Source organism: Musa acuminata, chromosome BXJ3-10 (genome assembly GCF_036884655.1).
Source record: "Musa acuminata AAA Group cultivar baxijiao chromosome BXJ3-10, Cavendish_Baxijiao_AAA, whole genome shotgun sequence".
NCBI lineage: Eukaryota > Viridiplantae > Streptophyta > Magnoliopsida > Zingiberales > Musaceae > Musa > Musa acuminata.
Window position 1 is genome coordinate 32,761,994 of NC_088358.1, and position 17,181 is coordinate 32,779,174.

Here is a 17,181-nt window from a genome sequence, read left to right on the forward strand (position 1 = left end):
TCATAATCTTATCCCGAAAAGATTGTGATGTCTAAAATCTTTGTATTAGTTCTTTACCAACTCCAACACATTCTACTGGTTGGTTGTTGTTCTTATCATTGCATGAGGATTCACTATGGTCTTTCACATAATATTTATTATTAGCATGTTCGAAGAAATCAAAAACAAAAAGAACATGGAAATAAAAATGGGCGGAAAATTGAAAAAAAATATTATTATTATTTTACAGAGCATGAAATGACGTATTTCTCCTCACTAGACTTGCCGAGTCGCTTGGCGGAAGTGGGACCCAGAGTTGTCGTTTCTCTGGGCCCCGGCAACTTTTGAACGGTTATGCGTTCGGGTCACGGAGACGGGCGGGCGCCGCGGGTCCCTTTTTTTCTCCACGAGGGTAGGGTTGGTGAAAGCACGTGCGACGCAAGTGGCGTTCCAAAGCGAAAGATTTAAAATCTTCTCACCCGTTTTCACGGAGCCCACTCTGCTACCCGTCCTCTAATTCGTCAATCGCACAGGCTTGCGTGGGAATCACTGACTCACGGTACATGGTCTCGTATAAAAGTTGACGTCCGTGGAATTAGAATTAGAAAGCCCAGATCAAATCCTTATTGGATTTACTGTGGCGTATAATAATGGCTTCAGAACAGTAAGACAATAGAAGTGGCTAATTTCCCAGAAAATACATAAATACATCGCAATCTGCAAGAAGAAACTATTCTATTCTCAGCAATACTTGACTGACGGGGACAAAAAGTGCTTATCCAGTCAAAGTCAGCTAAAACAACTGCTTCACCTAACACAACTTATCTGCATGCCGTCGTCACATACACAAGATTAGATGAGTTTTGGTAATTAATCATTTAACCCTAACATCTATTTATACGAGGACTCTACGGCGCACGTGAATCGCATGGTGTCTCTTGTCTTGTACGGGAAAGTGTGGCATGCGGTTGGCAGGTGCACACGTTTTACACGTGATCCTAAAACACTCTCTCGTGTTTTTGGCTGTCTTCTTCCTATTTCCTTTTGAACATGCGAGGGGATGGATTGGCAATAGATATATGACGTGCAATGTATGTGGATGGGAATCATAAGTGTATCTTCGATATATTGGATTCGCACATTCGAATTCTTAGAAATAATAAGAATAATTGCATAAGTACATGCACTTTACAACGTAGTTATCAAAATCATATTCAGCATGGTAAGTCGTAGTAATTGGTAAGCCATATATGACTAGATCATTAGATCATTGATTGAACCCGTAAGGTAACTGATGGAATCAGTTTAACAAATTTCTAAATAAAAATATAGTTATGAATGTATGATTTTCCAAAAACAGGTTTTAACTTTTGGACGGCTCCCTCATTTCTCATTTATGTAAGGCACCAAACCAAATATGCTCAATGTATTCATCACTCTTAAAGTTAGTAAAGTGCCAAAAGGGTTGTGGTTGATCAGCCTAACTTAGTTCAAATTCGAATCATGATAGGAGCCTTTGTTCTTGTCGTCTGAAATATTTTAAAACATCCGATGTGATATTAGTTTGTATTAAGATCAATCTAAAATGAATTAGATTATAAAGAAAGAAAAAAAAAGTTTGACCTCGTTAATTCAATTTCTTTTTATAATTTGATCCTCCCTAACCATAAGTTGAAAAGAAATCTGTACGCATAAAAATTATTTATAATTTTTTTTTATTTTTACTAATGCCACGAGTTGAGCCTCATCGTTAATGTGTTTCGTATCCATTTAGTAACCATCTCGTGCAATTGACCAATCAATGATCATTTATACACATAGTAGCGAGTGATTAGGATAGGATTAAAATATATTTTAGTCCATATTTACTCATATCTAATATAATCCTTATATTTTAAAAAACATTTAATAAATGTTAGAGTATACTTACATGACATACTAATTCACAATAAACTATTAATATAATGACATATATAATTTAAGTTTAAAAAAATGTTAAGGTCTATTTTAACTATTATAATTTTGGTCATGAACCACTTAAACCTTTATGATTTATTCGTATCAAAATAGTCTCTATATTAAAAAAAAAACATAGCATATAAGCTCATCCCGTCAAGTTTGAGTTAATAGACGTAAGAGTTTGCTTACATGGTATGCGAACTCATAATGAACCATTAATATAATGACACATGTAATATACATTTAAAAAAATTAAGATAACCATCAATTATTATGGAAGCGACCACCAATTGTAGCATCGAGCCGCTATTGCCTAACAAGGTGTCGTATGCACACAACCTCTCCAATGCTGACGACAAACTGAAGAGCTTTCGATCATGCCTCGAGTGAATGTGTGTTGACCAGTTCGACGCTATGCATTCAATAGTCTCGTAGTCCCTCTTTCTCCTTTTGGATGTGTTCGTCTCCACCATTTTTAAATTCATCATTTCCTGTGCCCTCACCTACCACACATTTGCCTATGGCCTCTCCTACCTCTATCTCTCCGTCTTTGTCTGTTGTTGTGGCCTCCATCACTTTCTCTTCCTTGATAGGATAGATTTTAATCATTTTTTAAACTTAAATTATATTTATTATTATATTAATAATTTATTGTGAGTCATCATATCATGTAAGTAGACTCTAACATCTATTAACTCGACTTGACAAGAAGGGCTTATATGCTATGTTTTTTTTTTTTTAATATAAAAATTATTTTAGACATGAATAAACCATAACTTATTTGGTCTATGACCAAAACCATAAGGGTTAAAATGGATCTTAACTTTTTTTAAAATTTAAATTATACGTATCATTATATTAATAGTTTATTGTGAGCGAATATACCACGTAAACTCTAATGTCTATTAACTTAGACTTGATAAGAGGAATTTATATACTATATTTTTAAAAATATAATAGTTATTTTAGACACGAGTAAACTATAATGGCTTAAATGATCTATGACAAAAATCACATCGGCTAAATAAATTTTAATTTTTTTTAAAATTTAAATTATATGTATCATTATATTAATGATTTATTATGAGTCAGTAAATAAATTTTAATATTTATTAATTCAAATTTAATAAAAAATTATATATTATATATTTTTAATATATGAATTATTTTAAACATGAGTAAACCAAATCTAAATAGTCGATTACCAAAATCATAATAACTATGAACCTTAACCCATTAGGATACATCATCTATGTTTTGAATCAACTAATACGCCCATGCATGATTTTTTTGTCATGATCATAATCAAATTATCTTTTATTGTAAACAGCAAAATATTCTCAATACATCATCCAATACAAATACATTAAAAGCAAAATTTCCGGTTGAATGTTTCTCGCTGGAGGATGCCGAATGTTGATCGACGTGACAATTAGGACATGAATAATCCAAATGAGATGGTCATATAAACCTTGCAAAGCACAATAAACTTCTACAAGCTTCTTCCAGTCACATTTCTTTTACCTCAAGTGGCATAAGACTCCACCATCAAATGCATGCACCAAACACAAAGAAAAAATAAATAAATATAAGAAACTCTTTGTGAAGAAGATAAAAAGATGTATACAATATATCATAAACACAAGATTGTTTCGATCCCCGAGATACCAAGTCTTACACTACCTAACTCTAGGAATGAAAGGACACTGCGTCTTCAAGTTACAGCATTTAGAATTCAACAGAACAATGCAGCAGGTCCTCCTAACCTTATTGGACGACCATACAACAGACACAGTTTGTGTATTCAAATTTCCATTTAGCTACTAGAAAACCATATATTGCATACTCAAATTTATTACAAGACCACGCATTCAATCAAAGAATCTGTCCCCATTTCATTCTGAATAAAAAAAATGCTGCATAGCTGTAATTTCTACAGATATATATATATATATGATTAAATGATGCTTCTTTGAGTATTTGAGGCATCCATCCGAAGCCAAATTGTGCTGTCAGTGATGGTTTTCAGATCCTCAACTAATATATCACAAGAAAATACAGAAGTGTACTTACATTATTAGATAAGGCAACCATGTCAGGATGAGATCTCAAATTATGACAACCAAGTAGTCGAGCAGGATTCTAAATAGGCCATGTAATAATTTATGAAGCCGGTGACAGTGTGTCTCAGGATCCTGGACTAAGCCACTTGATAAATGAAAAAGAGACCTCCTGTTGCTGTCCTAGGCTCCTGACTGTGCTTCTTGTCAAACTCACTGGGTGCTCTAACCTTATTAGTTCTCTCTTCTGATTGCGTACTATGCACTTGTTCGTCCCATTGCTTGTGCATCAAAGCAATGACAACGGCATCGCCGGTCAAACATCTTTGTTACAGGTTCCCTCTTCTTCTCTCCCTTCACTCTGGATATCCATACTTGAATAGAAATGCTGCCACAGAAGGTACAATTTTTAGAATTAGTTATACAAAGCCTATCTATTTTTTTAATTTGATGATCTTTACGGTGCTTGTACAATAATGCAATAGAAATGAGTTGTTCAATGTTATTCTACAAAAAAAAATCATGTAATACATCTACAAGAATCCCTTTTTTTTTTATTTCGTCGAGTCTTAAGATTATCAATGATAAAAAATAATTAATATGATAGAGATGTCTTACATTTAATATTTGAATCTTAGAAACTATATGTTATTCTTATGGTGGGAATTGGTTTCGTATGTCCCACTAATTATTATTCTCCAGACTCTATTATTGGATGTCAATCATGTAACACCCTGATTAGTTTCACATCAGAAGTGGGTAAGATTAATATTGACTTATAAGGGTCTGATGAGTGTACTATGGCCAATGGTTTAGATCAAATGAAATTGATGGGCCAGTTAGCCCATCAGGCTCGGGTTGTGACATTTGATATCAGAGCCGATCTAATATCAGGGCATGGTAAGAGGGCTTGAAAATAAAAGGGATACCCATGGATAGAGTTAGATGGCTCATCATGTCATAGAGCCATCACTAGGTTACGTCTCATATGCACTATGCTAGGCCTTAACAAGGATGTCAAGCCTTTGAATGAGGGAAATTATAACACCCCGATTTTGTAGTCTTATCCATGACTACCACACTTACCAATGAATACTATATTCATTATGGAATGCAATGTGACTCAAGATCAAGGAATACCACCACCGATTTTGTAGTCTTGTCAAGCCCGATGTCCTGCCCATCCTGGAGCTACCACCACTGACCCAAACCTTCCAAGCAACACACCAACCTTGTCCGAATTCAACTTTCAGCTCTGAGCAGTCCAACAGTACCATGCCAAAAAGAACAAAGGACAGCAAATATGAGACACGAATCCTCACCTGTAAACTGTCAGATATTCCTCATGATTCAGGTAATCTGATTTGGTAACCCAATATAAGCACTGTTATCAAATGGTCTCCGACGCTCATATGATAATCACATATCCGATGCACCGTGCTCAAAGGTTAAATGTTATACATCATGCAAGGCCTATTGAGTAGGGGATGAAGCAGTATATTACTTGATGCTGATACTTGTAAATGCTCCTTTATCGTCTGTCTCACTTCTATCTCAATCGATCGAACAAACTGCTTTGTTCTGTTGCAGCATGCCATTGGTCAACTTCTTGGCCAACTCTATTTCCTTACCAAGACAAAATTGTCAAGGTTTGATTTGGGAACCATTTAGCAAAACTGCACAAGCTTGCTGTAACCACAGTCAAGTAATGGATCATACTTCTTTTTGGATCATAGCCAAATTTATCAACTTGACTTGGAAACATCGAATCCCATGAAGGTAGGAAATAGAACACTCATCATCACGAAAATATAAATCATTCTGCCATATTATGTGGCACTCCAACCAACTCGTTTTGTCACCCCTCTATGCTTCATCATCTTCCTCAACGTCTCCACCTCCTTCCATCTACCAGCATGACTATATATATTAGACATGAGAATATAGTAACCATCATTCTCGGGTTCTGATTCAAAAGCCTTCCTTGCAACCCGCTCACCCAATGCTACATCATCATGAATTTTACAAGCACCGAGCAGAGCTCCCCAGATCCCACCATCTGGCTTGACTGGCATCTTAAGAATCATAGCTTCAGCCTCTGATAGATGACCTGATCTACCTAGAAGATCAACCATACAAGCATAGTGCTTAAGTGTGGGAGAAATAGAATAGATCTTCATTTTATCAAAGAGCTCTTTCCCCTCATTTACCATTCCTGCATGACTGCAAGCAGACAGAATTGCAAGAAATGTGGCATCATTAGGCCTGACACCCATCTTCTCCATTTCTCTAAACACCTCAATTGCTTCTCTTGCATAGCCATGGATCCCATATCCTGAAATCATGACATTCCAAGAAACAATATCTCTTTCAGGCATAGAATTAAAGACTTCTCTTGAGACCCCGAGCTGCCCACATTTAGCATACATATCAACCAATGCTGTTCTAAGAGAGACATCATCCTCTAATATCGTTTCTTTCACGTAATCGTGTATCCACTTTCCTAGGTTGATAGCCGCCACATGAGAACAAACTGAGAGCATAGTTATCAAGGTTGTAGAATCGGGCCTCACATCTCCCAAGAGCATTTGATAGAAAAGGGACAAAGCAGCATTTGAATATCCAAGACGAGCATAAGCTGCTATTAAAGCATTCCACGTGATAACATCTTTACTTGTTTGTTGAAATATTCTCCTGGCAAGATGAAGCCTTCCACATTGTCCATACATTCCTACAAGCGTATTACAGATAGATATATCTCCATCAAGTGCAACTTTTATAGTGTGGCAATGGACAGATCGGCCTAAGAACAATGCCATCAAGCGAGAACAACAAGAGGTCACAGTCACTAAACTGTTGAGATCAGAATCAAAGCCTCGAAACAGCATTTCTCTAAAAAGATCCAAGCACTCGATGTCCAGTCCCATTTTTCCATATCCAAAGATCATTGAATTCCATGACTCCGCATCTAGCTGGCCCATTATATTAAAAACCTTTCTTGCAAGATGCAACATTTCAAACTTGCAGTACATAGAGATCAAAGCATTAACAACTGATGGACTCAATTCATAGTTTCTTCTCAACATAATGCCATGAAATCCCTTACCTCCACAAACGCTACCCATATCTCCAAAACTTACCAATATGCAACTGCAAAGTACTCCATCAGTCTCTACTCCTGAATCTTGCATTTTTCTAAGCAGCTCCAAGCCCTCAATTATGTGGCCTTTTCTTATATGAACCACTACCATTGCGGTCCATGAGACCACATCCCTCTCTGCCAATGCTTGAAACACAAGAACAGCCTCGTTCAAGCATTCACATTTTGAGTACATCGAGAGAAGTGACGATTTCAGAGAATCAAAATCCTCCATTCCGGCTTTCAAAATGAAACCATGGAGACACTTCCCTTCCCTCAATGCCCCCAAGCTTCTGCAAGCTTGCACACCGGCTTCCACTGTTCGAGAATTGAGCTGCTCATCTCCATGATCAGCGACCCGGTGCATCTCCTTAAGGCACGCTAAAGCCATCTCAGACTCCCCGTTCCTTACGCAACCAACGATTAGTGCTGTCCAAGTAACCACATCCCTCATCGTCATTTCATCAAACACCCGAAAGCCACCACCGACCTCCCCGCACTTGGAGTACATGTAAACCAAAGAGGACCCAACGACAACTGAATTTTCCGGCAAAAGGCCAAACTTAGTCGCGCTACCATGGATGCAAGAGCCGATATCGAGATCGAGGAGCTCAGAGGCGGCCGAGACGGCCATGGGGACAGTGAACTCGTTAGGGGGGGCGCCGGAAGAAAGCATCTGGCTGTAGAGGGAGAGGGCGAAGCGGAAGTCTCCACAAGAGAAATGGGACTTGATGGCGGAGTTCCATAGGAAGGTATCGCGGGGGTTGGAAGGGACGGCAGCGGAGAAGACTCGGAGGGCGGCGTCGGGGCGGCGGAAGACGGCGTAGAGGGAGATAAGCTTGGCGGCGAAGAAGGGGTTGGCGGAGTGGCCAGCGGCGACGAGGAGGCCATGGTGGCGGCGGAGGGAGCGGAGGTCTGGGGTGTGGGAGGAGAGGAGGAGGTGGAGGGCTAGATGGGGAGGCTGGGAGAAGGCGCGGTAAGGGCGGAGGAGGCCGCTTCTGAGGGGGACGCAGAGCTTCTCGAGGAGCATTGGTTGTTGGATTCAGCTACACTCACGAACTCGAGCGCGGAGATCCATCACGAGACTGCGCACAACAACCGTCCGTAACTGCCAATTTAAGCGATGACAATGTTTTCGCCATTTAATATAAAATTACGGCATTTAATATAATATTTCTTTTTTTAAAAAAAACATTTATTTAACATTTAGATCTATTCTCCCACAATATTTGCATAATTTAGGCATTAAAATTTGGATCAATACCAACAAATAATAGTTTTTTATTTGAGAAAGTCGAGTAATTTTGAACTTATTAGGAAAGTAAGAGATGCTTTCATCTTCAATTTTCAAAAACTATTTTCAGAAAGAAAGTGATGCACCAAATAATAGGTTTTTATTTATTTATTTATTTATTAGTTTTCAGCTTTAAAAATATAAAAGATATTTTTAAAGCTGAAAATATCTCATAAGTAGAATTAAAACACCCAACGAAAATGTCTCATAAGTAAACTTACCAATGTATTTTTATATATTTTTTATTTCCATAATAAAAAATAGTCTCTATTCGAGTTGAGTCTTTATTCCGTTCAAATCTTTTGAACGTAGCAGAAGCCAAGAAACAAGGATTTGTCCGTAATTTTGTAGCTTAGTTGACTTATGCTAACTTAGCGTTGACTGTGGTCTCCTTTCAGAAACAAGGATTTTGTAGCTTAGTTGACTAATCACTCCCTGGTCAAAGATGGTCAAACCCGCCCTGATTGACGCACCATGCACGAGCCCTATTGAAATAGCCGTGCGGCCTAATTAGCATGTAACATCGGAAGCTTGTCTTATTTTATTACCGCAGCATTTGCCTCGTGAAGGAGAAGAAGGCATAAACTACTTGGATCGATGTCCACACGGTTCCTTCGACGCACCGTCCTTCCTCCTTTTCCCCCATATAAGACACAGAGAAACGAGGCTAGAGCTGGTGCTCCAGGAACTCCTGAGATGGCTTTGGGAGATGCCGGGGAGAAGAAAGAGGGAGATGCGGCGACGATGCTGCTGATCTCGCGCGCAGAAATAGGCCATCCTATCGATGCAACGGCTTGGGGCGACGAGGGGAGGATGAAGGAGGAGTTGGTGACTTGGGCAAAGGCAGTGGCCGCCATGGCGATCCGTTCGGCTCAGCATTTGCGGCGAGAGGACAGCACGTTACGAAGACGCTCCATTCCTTACTAATTAGTTAGTCCTTGTTTCTTGTATGCCCACTGGAGTCCGCCATTGTTGGTCGTGTTGTAGTTCCTTTGATTGAACTCCTCTTTGTATATGATGAGTGCAACATACTTGTGTTGTTCGTGAACTCAATATATAGCTCACCCTCACGTATATACACAGTACCAAGAAAACCAGTGAAAGTGAGATCTCTCTTTTCATCATGATTGAGTTCTAATGAGCTCAATATTACCATATGAATATCGATCATGAGTTGTCTGTGCTATCACTATTGGGTCAAACACTTGGGGAATGAAATTTCTTTATATCGTATCGTAGCATGGTTAGAATTGAGAGAATCCCGAATTCCAGTTGGTCCACTTGGGTCTTCTTCTTCATCTCTCTCTCTCTCTCTCTCTCTCTCTCTCTCTCTCTCTCTTTCGCGCGCACACACATGGCTGTTCTATGCCGAATTACCAGTTGATGCACCAGTATCTTCTTCTTCTGCTCTCTCTCTCTCACTCTCTCACTCAGACACACACATACACACACGCATAAACTACCCCAGTTGATGCACCTGGGTCTTCTTCTTCATCTCTCTCTCTCTCTCTCTCTCTCTCTCTCACTCTCACATCTTCTTCTTCTGCGTCTCTCTCTCTCACACGCATACACACACAAACATCAAGATCGGGGAATGATATCACGCTCGCCATTTCGCGTTGGTCTTCGGTGTACGTTTGTCCTTGGAATATTTCAGCCTCCAAGAGATAGCACTCCCGCTAAACTTCTGTCCTTCTCTCTGACTTCTCCTGCATGTGCAGTGGCTATTATATATCAGAATTCAATGTTTTTGGCGCAGGTGTAGCCAATGATTCTAATACATAGTGTTATGTTGACAAAGCCAAAATCGAACGCGGCATATCTTTCAGAGCTCCTTCTCACTTTACGCGGAGGCATATATTTTGTGTCGAGAAAGATTGAACATTCTTCCAGCCAAGCACTCATCTTTGACGGTCAAAATTACTCTTATTTATTTATGTTTTGGAACCTTTTTTGCTTGCCATAATCTTGTACTGGATTTTACGAATAAAAAACATCCCCTTTTTCTGTGTTCATTTCAATATTGTTTAGAAGTAGTGTATTTATCCTTACAAATATATATATATATATATATATATATATATATATATATTTCTCTCTGATGTGTTTCCTTCCAGTCACTACTAAACATTAATATCTGTTACTAGTTTAAATTCAAATAACATGAAAAATATTAAAGCACCTAATATATCCTTAAGATAAATATATGATACATTGATATCCATCAATCCCAAATGGTTGCCCAAACTCCAAAAAAGCCAGTGTGAAATCTGATTCCTTTTCTGCTCTGCTAGTCTGCTGAGTGCATGAGCAAGCAGAAACCATGTCATCCTACAATCCGGTGGGTCTCAGTTTGTGAGTGCTTTTGTTCCCATACTTAATGTCGCACATGCAACGAAGGGAGACCAAAGAATATTATACTGCAAAGGAATTGTGACACGACCATCACGAGCTTCTGCAGAGATCTCCAACTCTCCATTGTTTATGGATCGATTCCCTCTGCAACCACAGAACGAAGCTGGTGTCCACGCGTTTCCTTGGACACACATCGTTTCTACTACACTAGCGTGTTCCTCGTTCTTCCTCCTCATCTCCTCTATATATTGCTTTCTTCCGAAACTGTTGGCACAGACATGGATTTGAGAGCTCCGTTCGTACCTCAAGCCGCCGGAGAGGAGAATAAAAGCAGCGCGGCGGCGACGATGCTTCTGGCTCCGGGTGCAAAAGTGGGTCAGCCTATCGATCCTTCCGCTTGGAACGACGAGGAGAGGATGAAGAAGGAGATAGTGGCTTGGGCGAAGGCGGTGGCCTCCATGGCGATCGGTTCGCTGCAGTGCTCACAGCTGGAGGATCGTTCGACGGCGTAATCCGGTCGTCTGGCTCGTATGAACATGTCGTCCTTTTTCTTGTGTGCCACTGCAGAGCTCTCCCACTGTTACCAGTTTTTTCCTTGCAGGGGTGCATTATTATTCTTGTATTGGGTATATTTTTACTTGAGAAGCACATTACTGTATTTTTTTTCTGCTTATCCAAAAATTAATAATTTGGAATAAGTATTTTTAACATATTTTTTTTTCTTAAAAATATCTTATTATAATGATGATCATAATGGAAGAAGGGCTAAAATTGGCCGAGGAATTCTGAGTGCCTTCTTATTATTCTAGGGTTTATCACGACAACTGGATGAGAGACAAGAAGATCCAAGAATACTTATCTTGATTTGACATGAGATCTTCCCGGTTGGAGACATTGTCGTTGACCTAAACTCCAAATCCAACTCGACATGACAAATGACAACCAAAAGGATAATTATTTATGCAAGCAAGCCAAATTACGCCTGTCAAGGTCTATTTTAAGTTCAAATGGAATAATTATCCATTGATTTGATGGTATTCAATCATCATCATCTTAAGTTAATAATTATAGATCCAATCTTTTATCATTGTAAGCTTTTAAGTAGATCAATCCCCTCCTCAGACGTATACTAACACAAGTGACTCTTTTGTTTATTTAAAATAATAATTAAAAATTGATTTAGTGCATTTATTTATTTGGTAATAGCACATGAGTGTTGATATTGCAAGTACATAAACATGACTACAACATCGAGAGATTCTTTTATCTCGATCAAGCCAACATATAATTAATATGTGATTATTCTTCGATCATAAGAACAACAAAAGTCATAATGAAGATTAGAGAACAATGCAACTACCTTATAGAATATAAAGTGCATGGACATAGAATATGCTTAAAAACATATGATAAATGACTTTCTTATCAACTCCTTATTAAGGTTGCACCAAAAATATAAAAAGAGAAATGTTGTACAACTAATTATCATAAGTAAAATTAGATAGGAAAAGGTAGACCTTAAACATCATATATACAGATACTCTACCCACACGCTTGTTCTTTGCATCTTGTACTGTTTTACAAGCTTTCAGAGTGGAAGTGATGACCTACAACTTCCAGAGCCTTGTAATGCATAAGTTTAGCTCAGGTCAAGATGAAAGATTCTGGAGAATGCACCAAAATGCGTTCTGTCTCCTTGTCGTTGCCCGGAGATGACGAAGCATCTGAAAATTGAAGTAAAACACAATTTTTGCCACATCAACAGGAACAGATCGATGAATAATATAAAATTTTGCATCTTCTCTTTTTCTAAGCTTCAAAAGAATAGGTCTTTGTAATCTTCCACATTAGATCAAGTGCCTACGGCAAGCTTTTACTTTGATGCCTTCTTCAAGCATGTCATAAACAAGTTAATCAAGCAGATATGTACCTAGGTCTGTCATCTCTATAGGCAACCTGTTTGATTGCTAAAATGGACTGCCCACTGAAAACCAGATACAAGAGGGTTGGCATATGATCACCTAAATTACAAGAGGAACAGTTGGGAGGCTTCGTCTGCTCACCATCCCTACACAAGTCTCTGTGTCAAACAGGCAGGTTAGGATACAAATTTTTATTTTCAATACCACCAAATGCACGAATGCTTACACAGTTGATGCTACTGAACTACAACAAGCTTACCCCAAGTCTCCTCGCCCTAAGGTTTACAACCTGATATTTTTGACTCCAATTTACACGATAGATAATTAATAATGATACTTTATCAGAACAAATCAAATTAAGAGACTTTGCATAAATTTCAATTATTTTATTTTTCCCAAATTTGCTACCTATTGACAGCTTTCCCCAGTTAAAGCACCACAGCATTAAAAAGAATATAAAACACATACAAGGCAATGTAAATTAATATCAAGTATTTGAATGGTTATAGAACTTCTTATACCTTAAATATCAATAATGCCTATTGGGTGGAGTAGCTTCTTTCATGAACCATTAAAGGTGTCACTTGAGGAACCAAGTACTTTCTGCTTTGGGACCCGAACAAGCCTAATGGTCTCTACTGCAGTGAAAATCTCATCTCTTTCTATTTGTTTTAACTCAACTAGTACAGGTTTGACCCTTCTCCAGTAGTCCACTATCTCAGAATCAGATAATATAATAGTTAAAGATATTAAGCTGGACAGGAAGTTGCAATACCAGTCTTTAATTTCCTTTCTATATCAGAAAGGAAAGAACACCCTTTTCATTTTCTTACACTTGCTACATAATTTAATATTACATAAACCTCTCTTACACATCAATACACTATAGCACAAGAAACTGATGTAAGTCACAGGGTAAGGACTGGCCACAGATAATCTGTGAGCCAAAAGATGCCCTATATTAAATAAAATATAAGAATTTCTTTTGCCGTTTGCATATTACAACATGCAAAATAAGGTTAATTCAAAGATGAAATCATATATTCATAGTGGTAGATGGTAAGTAATGACAATAGATACCAAGTTTTGCAAATTTATGTAAGAAAGGTAAGAAAACATAAATATTAACAGAAGAAAACAAGAAATAATATAGATATGAGAAACATAAAGGTTCAGAGAAAAAAGGACAAAAGGCAAAGAATTTGACAATTTATTTGCACCAGAAAACAGAAACTGTACAGACAGACTTGTGAGTCATTTTTGAGAATCTGTTGTTAGAAAAGCGAAAGACATAAAAGAGAGATGGCTCAGAGTTACGAATGAATGGACGTAGAAATAAGACCAGGGCTCCTGACTGTACAAGACCCAATTTGAACTTCGACCCAGTTCAATCCAACTAAGATCCAGACAACTACAGGAAATGACTTCAAGGACTTGCAGGATCTTGAGGTACATATTTCCAGTCCATAGATAAGGACTAATGACAGATGCAACTTCACAAAAAGTCCTATGCGCATACAGAATGGAAGACTAGGAATTACTTATTGCCACAACTAAAAAAAAAAGACTAACCTGCAAAAGCCTGGCCAAACCCTGGAGGAAAATCCTCTACTGCATCAGAATTTTCACTTCAGCCCAAGAGGCAATCCATCTGCCTATGTTCTGGATATTTTCACTACTACATGGTGTAACACCCTATTAAAAAGATCTGGATATTTTTCGCTTTAACAACCAATGCCACTCTACAAAATACACAACTGGCTACTAAATATGAGATATAGTTGGATCCATCCATCCTATAAAGTGAAGTACATCCAATTTTTCTATTGCCTTGGAATTCCCAATTTTCTTGGTATATTTTTCATATATATAGTTTGCTTTCATTTCTATTATTCTCAGTCACTACTGCACATAATATGTCATTGTTAGTTTTGCCATTCCTGTCATTGTTGAAAATCATTATCTATCATTTCATCAGTTACCTTATCATTTCTTTGGATAAAAGGCACCATCCTTTTTTGAGTTGTCGTGTGCTTCCCCATGACCTTAAACCTTTAAATAATAAATTTGATCCTTATGGTATTACCTATTATTGAATCTACCTTTAGATGAAACAAAGGCAAGCATTCATCTAGATGATTTGATAGCAATCAATAGTCAATGTTAAAAAACAACAAAGGCAAAGCCATCCATGAAAATAAACCTAATAAAATTTTGACAGAATTCAGTGCATTCATCCAAGTGATTATTTAATTAATGATCTTTATCCTTCTACAGAGAAAGTGAAAAAAGTTCAAGATATGCTCTAAAAGAAAAGAAAGAAATTATAAAGAGCATACATCATGTCTAACATAAATATCATACAAGCTATTATACTAGCTCAATAACTGACATAAAGGAAGCTTTCTTAACGTGGCAAAAAATTGTTAAATACAAGTTATTTGTAGTAAGGGCCAGTTTGGGGTATCAGATTTTTTCACTCATCCGGCGAACAATAAATATCATTTGTGATGGTCTAATTATACCTATCAGCAACCGAAGTAGGGGAACTCTTTTTATTCCCAAAATGCTCAAGTCCAATTCATCAAATAATGCTTATAAGAAACTGCCCATTCTCCTATAGTCTCTGATATAGGGCAATTTCTGATATCATACATCCAATCCAACAAATATATCTTCAGGAACGAATATCACATTTCTTTGTGATTCATATTTTAGAGATAAAATGTTTAGAATCAACAAGAAGCAATAATGTAGCAAAAACAATGTAAACAAAACAAATGCAAGGAACAAGGAAGTTAAGTAACCAAGAAGAACTATAGAAGATGCAAATATAAAGATGAAGACACACCTTTGATGTATTTCACAGAGATGCTAACGCATTCTTCCGCTTCGACGCTCAATCTCATCAAAATCCTCCATTATGCCCTTAAAAAATTCAGAATCAAAACCCTCGCCATCCTTCTCTGCTCCTCCAACTCCTTCCTCTTCTTCTTCGTCTACTTCCAAAATCACACCTTTCTTCTTCACTTCCTCCTCCGCACCCACTTCAACCGCTGGCATGTGCCCCTCGAACAGAGTGATATGCCCAAAAAGCTTATCCTTCCTCGAGAAGCTTGTCCCACACGAGCACCGCCACCGGGTCACTCCGCAATGCTTGAGGTGGCTCCTAAGGTCAGCCACCAACGAGAAGTTCTTCTTATTGCACCGGTGGCAAGAATACATCTTGGGGCAGTGGCTCCTCTTGAAGTGGTTCTTCACGCACGCCACCGACTTGAGTGGTCGGAACTTCTTGTGCGCCCGGTTCCTGTTGCACCCGGGATACGGGCAAGAGAACCTAACTCTTCTCCCGGGTACCGCCTCCCAGCCATCCGACGGGCGAACTTCCCGGTCCGGCTTCGAGAGGGCTTCCAGGGTCTTGAACCGGTCGCCGTGAGCTCTCATGTGCATCCGGAGGTTCGCGTCACGCTTGAAACCCTTGCCGCAGATCTCGCAGAGGTGGACATGTTCCGCCAGAAGCTCTGCAGCATCGATCTCCACTATGTCGTCCTCCTCCCCGATCGCCGCCGCCGGATCCGAGGTCGGCGGCTCGGATCCGTTTCCGAATTGGATGGACGGCGGACTACCGGATCTGGTCTCGGCGAAGCGAGGGGTCACTGCATCTCGAGAGGTGGGACCACCAGCGGCAGCGAAGGAGGGGGAGGGATTAAGCGGTTGGGAGGAGGCGAGAAGAGCGGCGCCGTTGAGGATGATCCCCTGGACGGCCGAGGCGATATGGGAGGAGACCATCTGTAGCTGGTCATCGCCGATGACGGTGCGACTGTCTATGGCATCAGAGAGGAAGCGGCGGAGGGAGTCCATCTTCTGGCCGAGGGCGGAGAGGTTGAGGAGGGGTAGGAAGGGGTCGTGGCTCGCCAAGGGCGCGCCCCCGGGGTCACGGCCGCCACCGCCGAGGGGCAAGAACGGCTCCTGGCCAGGGTTCCGACCGCCGGAGCCATTCATCTTGAGAGGGGAGGACGGTAGTGGTGGAGAGGAAAAGGGCCTCAGCTTTGTTGACGGGGAAGGAGTTCCATGTCGTGTCGACCTTTGTAGTCGCTAAAAGCGGATTAGCGGAATGTGTCTTACCGTCTTTAGTCGACAAACGTGCGGAGCCCACGTTGAAGCCACACCTTTATGGCAGGTAGCTGAGTGGGTAGCTCGTAGAAAGGTCCTTAAGAAGCTTCTTTTAGAAAAAGCTCAGCTAACCTGTGTTGGTCGAGCCACCAAAAATACCAATGGGTGATTCCAATGGGTCAAGGAGTGGGTCCCTTTGGCATTAAACAACCTATGGGAATGAGCTGCTTCCGTAATATTGCAAACTCCACAAGACTAGGGATATTAATTGATTAGCATAATGATATTGAAATTTAAATTTAAATTAATTTAAATTAAAATTAAAATTTTAAAACTATAAATTTAATGATAATCATGAAT

The 17,181-nt window shown here is 39.3% G+C and overlaps 2 protein-coding genes across 7 annotated transcripts; both read right to left on the bottom strand.

Annotated features, from left to right (window-relative positions):
- Positions 1-3,994: 3,994 nt before the first annotated feature.
- On the bottom strand, positions 3,995-8,234 carry LOC135651147 (pentatricopeptide repeat-containing protein At4g39952, mitochondrial-like). Of its 5 annotated transcripts, XM_065171004.1 has the most exons (3): positions 5,321-8,234; positions 5,142-5,229; positions 3,995-4,386 (listed from the first exon to the last, which is right to left on the bottom strand). In XM_065171004.1, the coding sequence occupies exon 1, from the start codon at positions 8,165-8,167 to the stop codon at positions 5,828-5,830; it is 2,340 nt and encodes a 779-aa protein (XP_065027076.1). In that variant the 5' UTR covers positions 8,168-8,234; the 3' UTR covers positions 3,995-4,386; positions 5,142-5,229; positions 5,321-5,827. The 5 variants fall into 5 exon arrangements, with proteins under 5 accessions (XP_065027076.1, XP_065027075.1, XP_065027073.1 ...); XM_065171003.1 differs by lacking the exon at positions 5,142-5,229; XM_065171001.1 differs by having other exon boundaries at positions 3,995-5,229.
- A 3,945-nt stretch (positions 8,235-12,179) lies between these two features.
- Positions 12,180-16,785, bottom strand: LOC135651841 (protein SENSITIVE TO PROTON RHIZOTOXICITY 1-like). 2 transcript variants are annotated; one of them, XR_010501955.1, is made up of 3 exons: positions 15,560-16,785; positions 12,717-12,866; positions 12,180-12,510 (listed from the first exon to the last, which is right to left on the bottom strand). XR_010501955.1 is itself a non-coding variant. In XM_065172341.1 (2 exons), the coding sequence occupies exon 1, from the start codon at positions 16,708-16,710 to the stop codon at positions 15,583-15,585; it is 1,128 nt and encodes a 375-aa protein (XP_065028413.1). In that variant the 5' UTR covers positions 16,711-16,785; the 3' UTR covers positions 12,180-12,510; positions 15,560-15,582. The 2 variants fall into 2 exon arrangements, 1 of the variants encoding a protein (XP_065028413.1); XM_065172341.1 differs by lacking the exon at positions 12,717-12,866.
- Positions 16,786-17,181: the final 396 nt, after the last annotated feature.

What these genes read in the sequence shown, in the direction of transcription:
- LOC135651147 (XM_065171003.1), bottom strand. Translation starts at nt 8,167, where the DNA reads ATGCTCCTCGAGAAGCTCTGCGTCCCCCTCAGAAGCGGCCTCCTCCGC.
- LOC135651841 (XM_065172341.1), bottom strand. Translation starts at nt 16,710, where the DNA reads ATGAATGGCTCCGGCGGTCGGAACCCTGGCCAGGAGCCGTTCTTGCCC.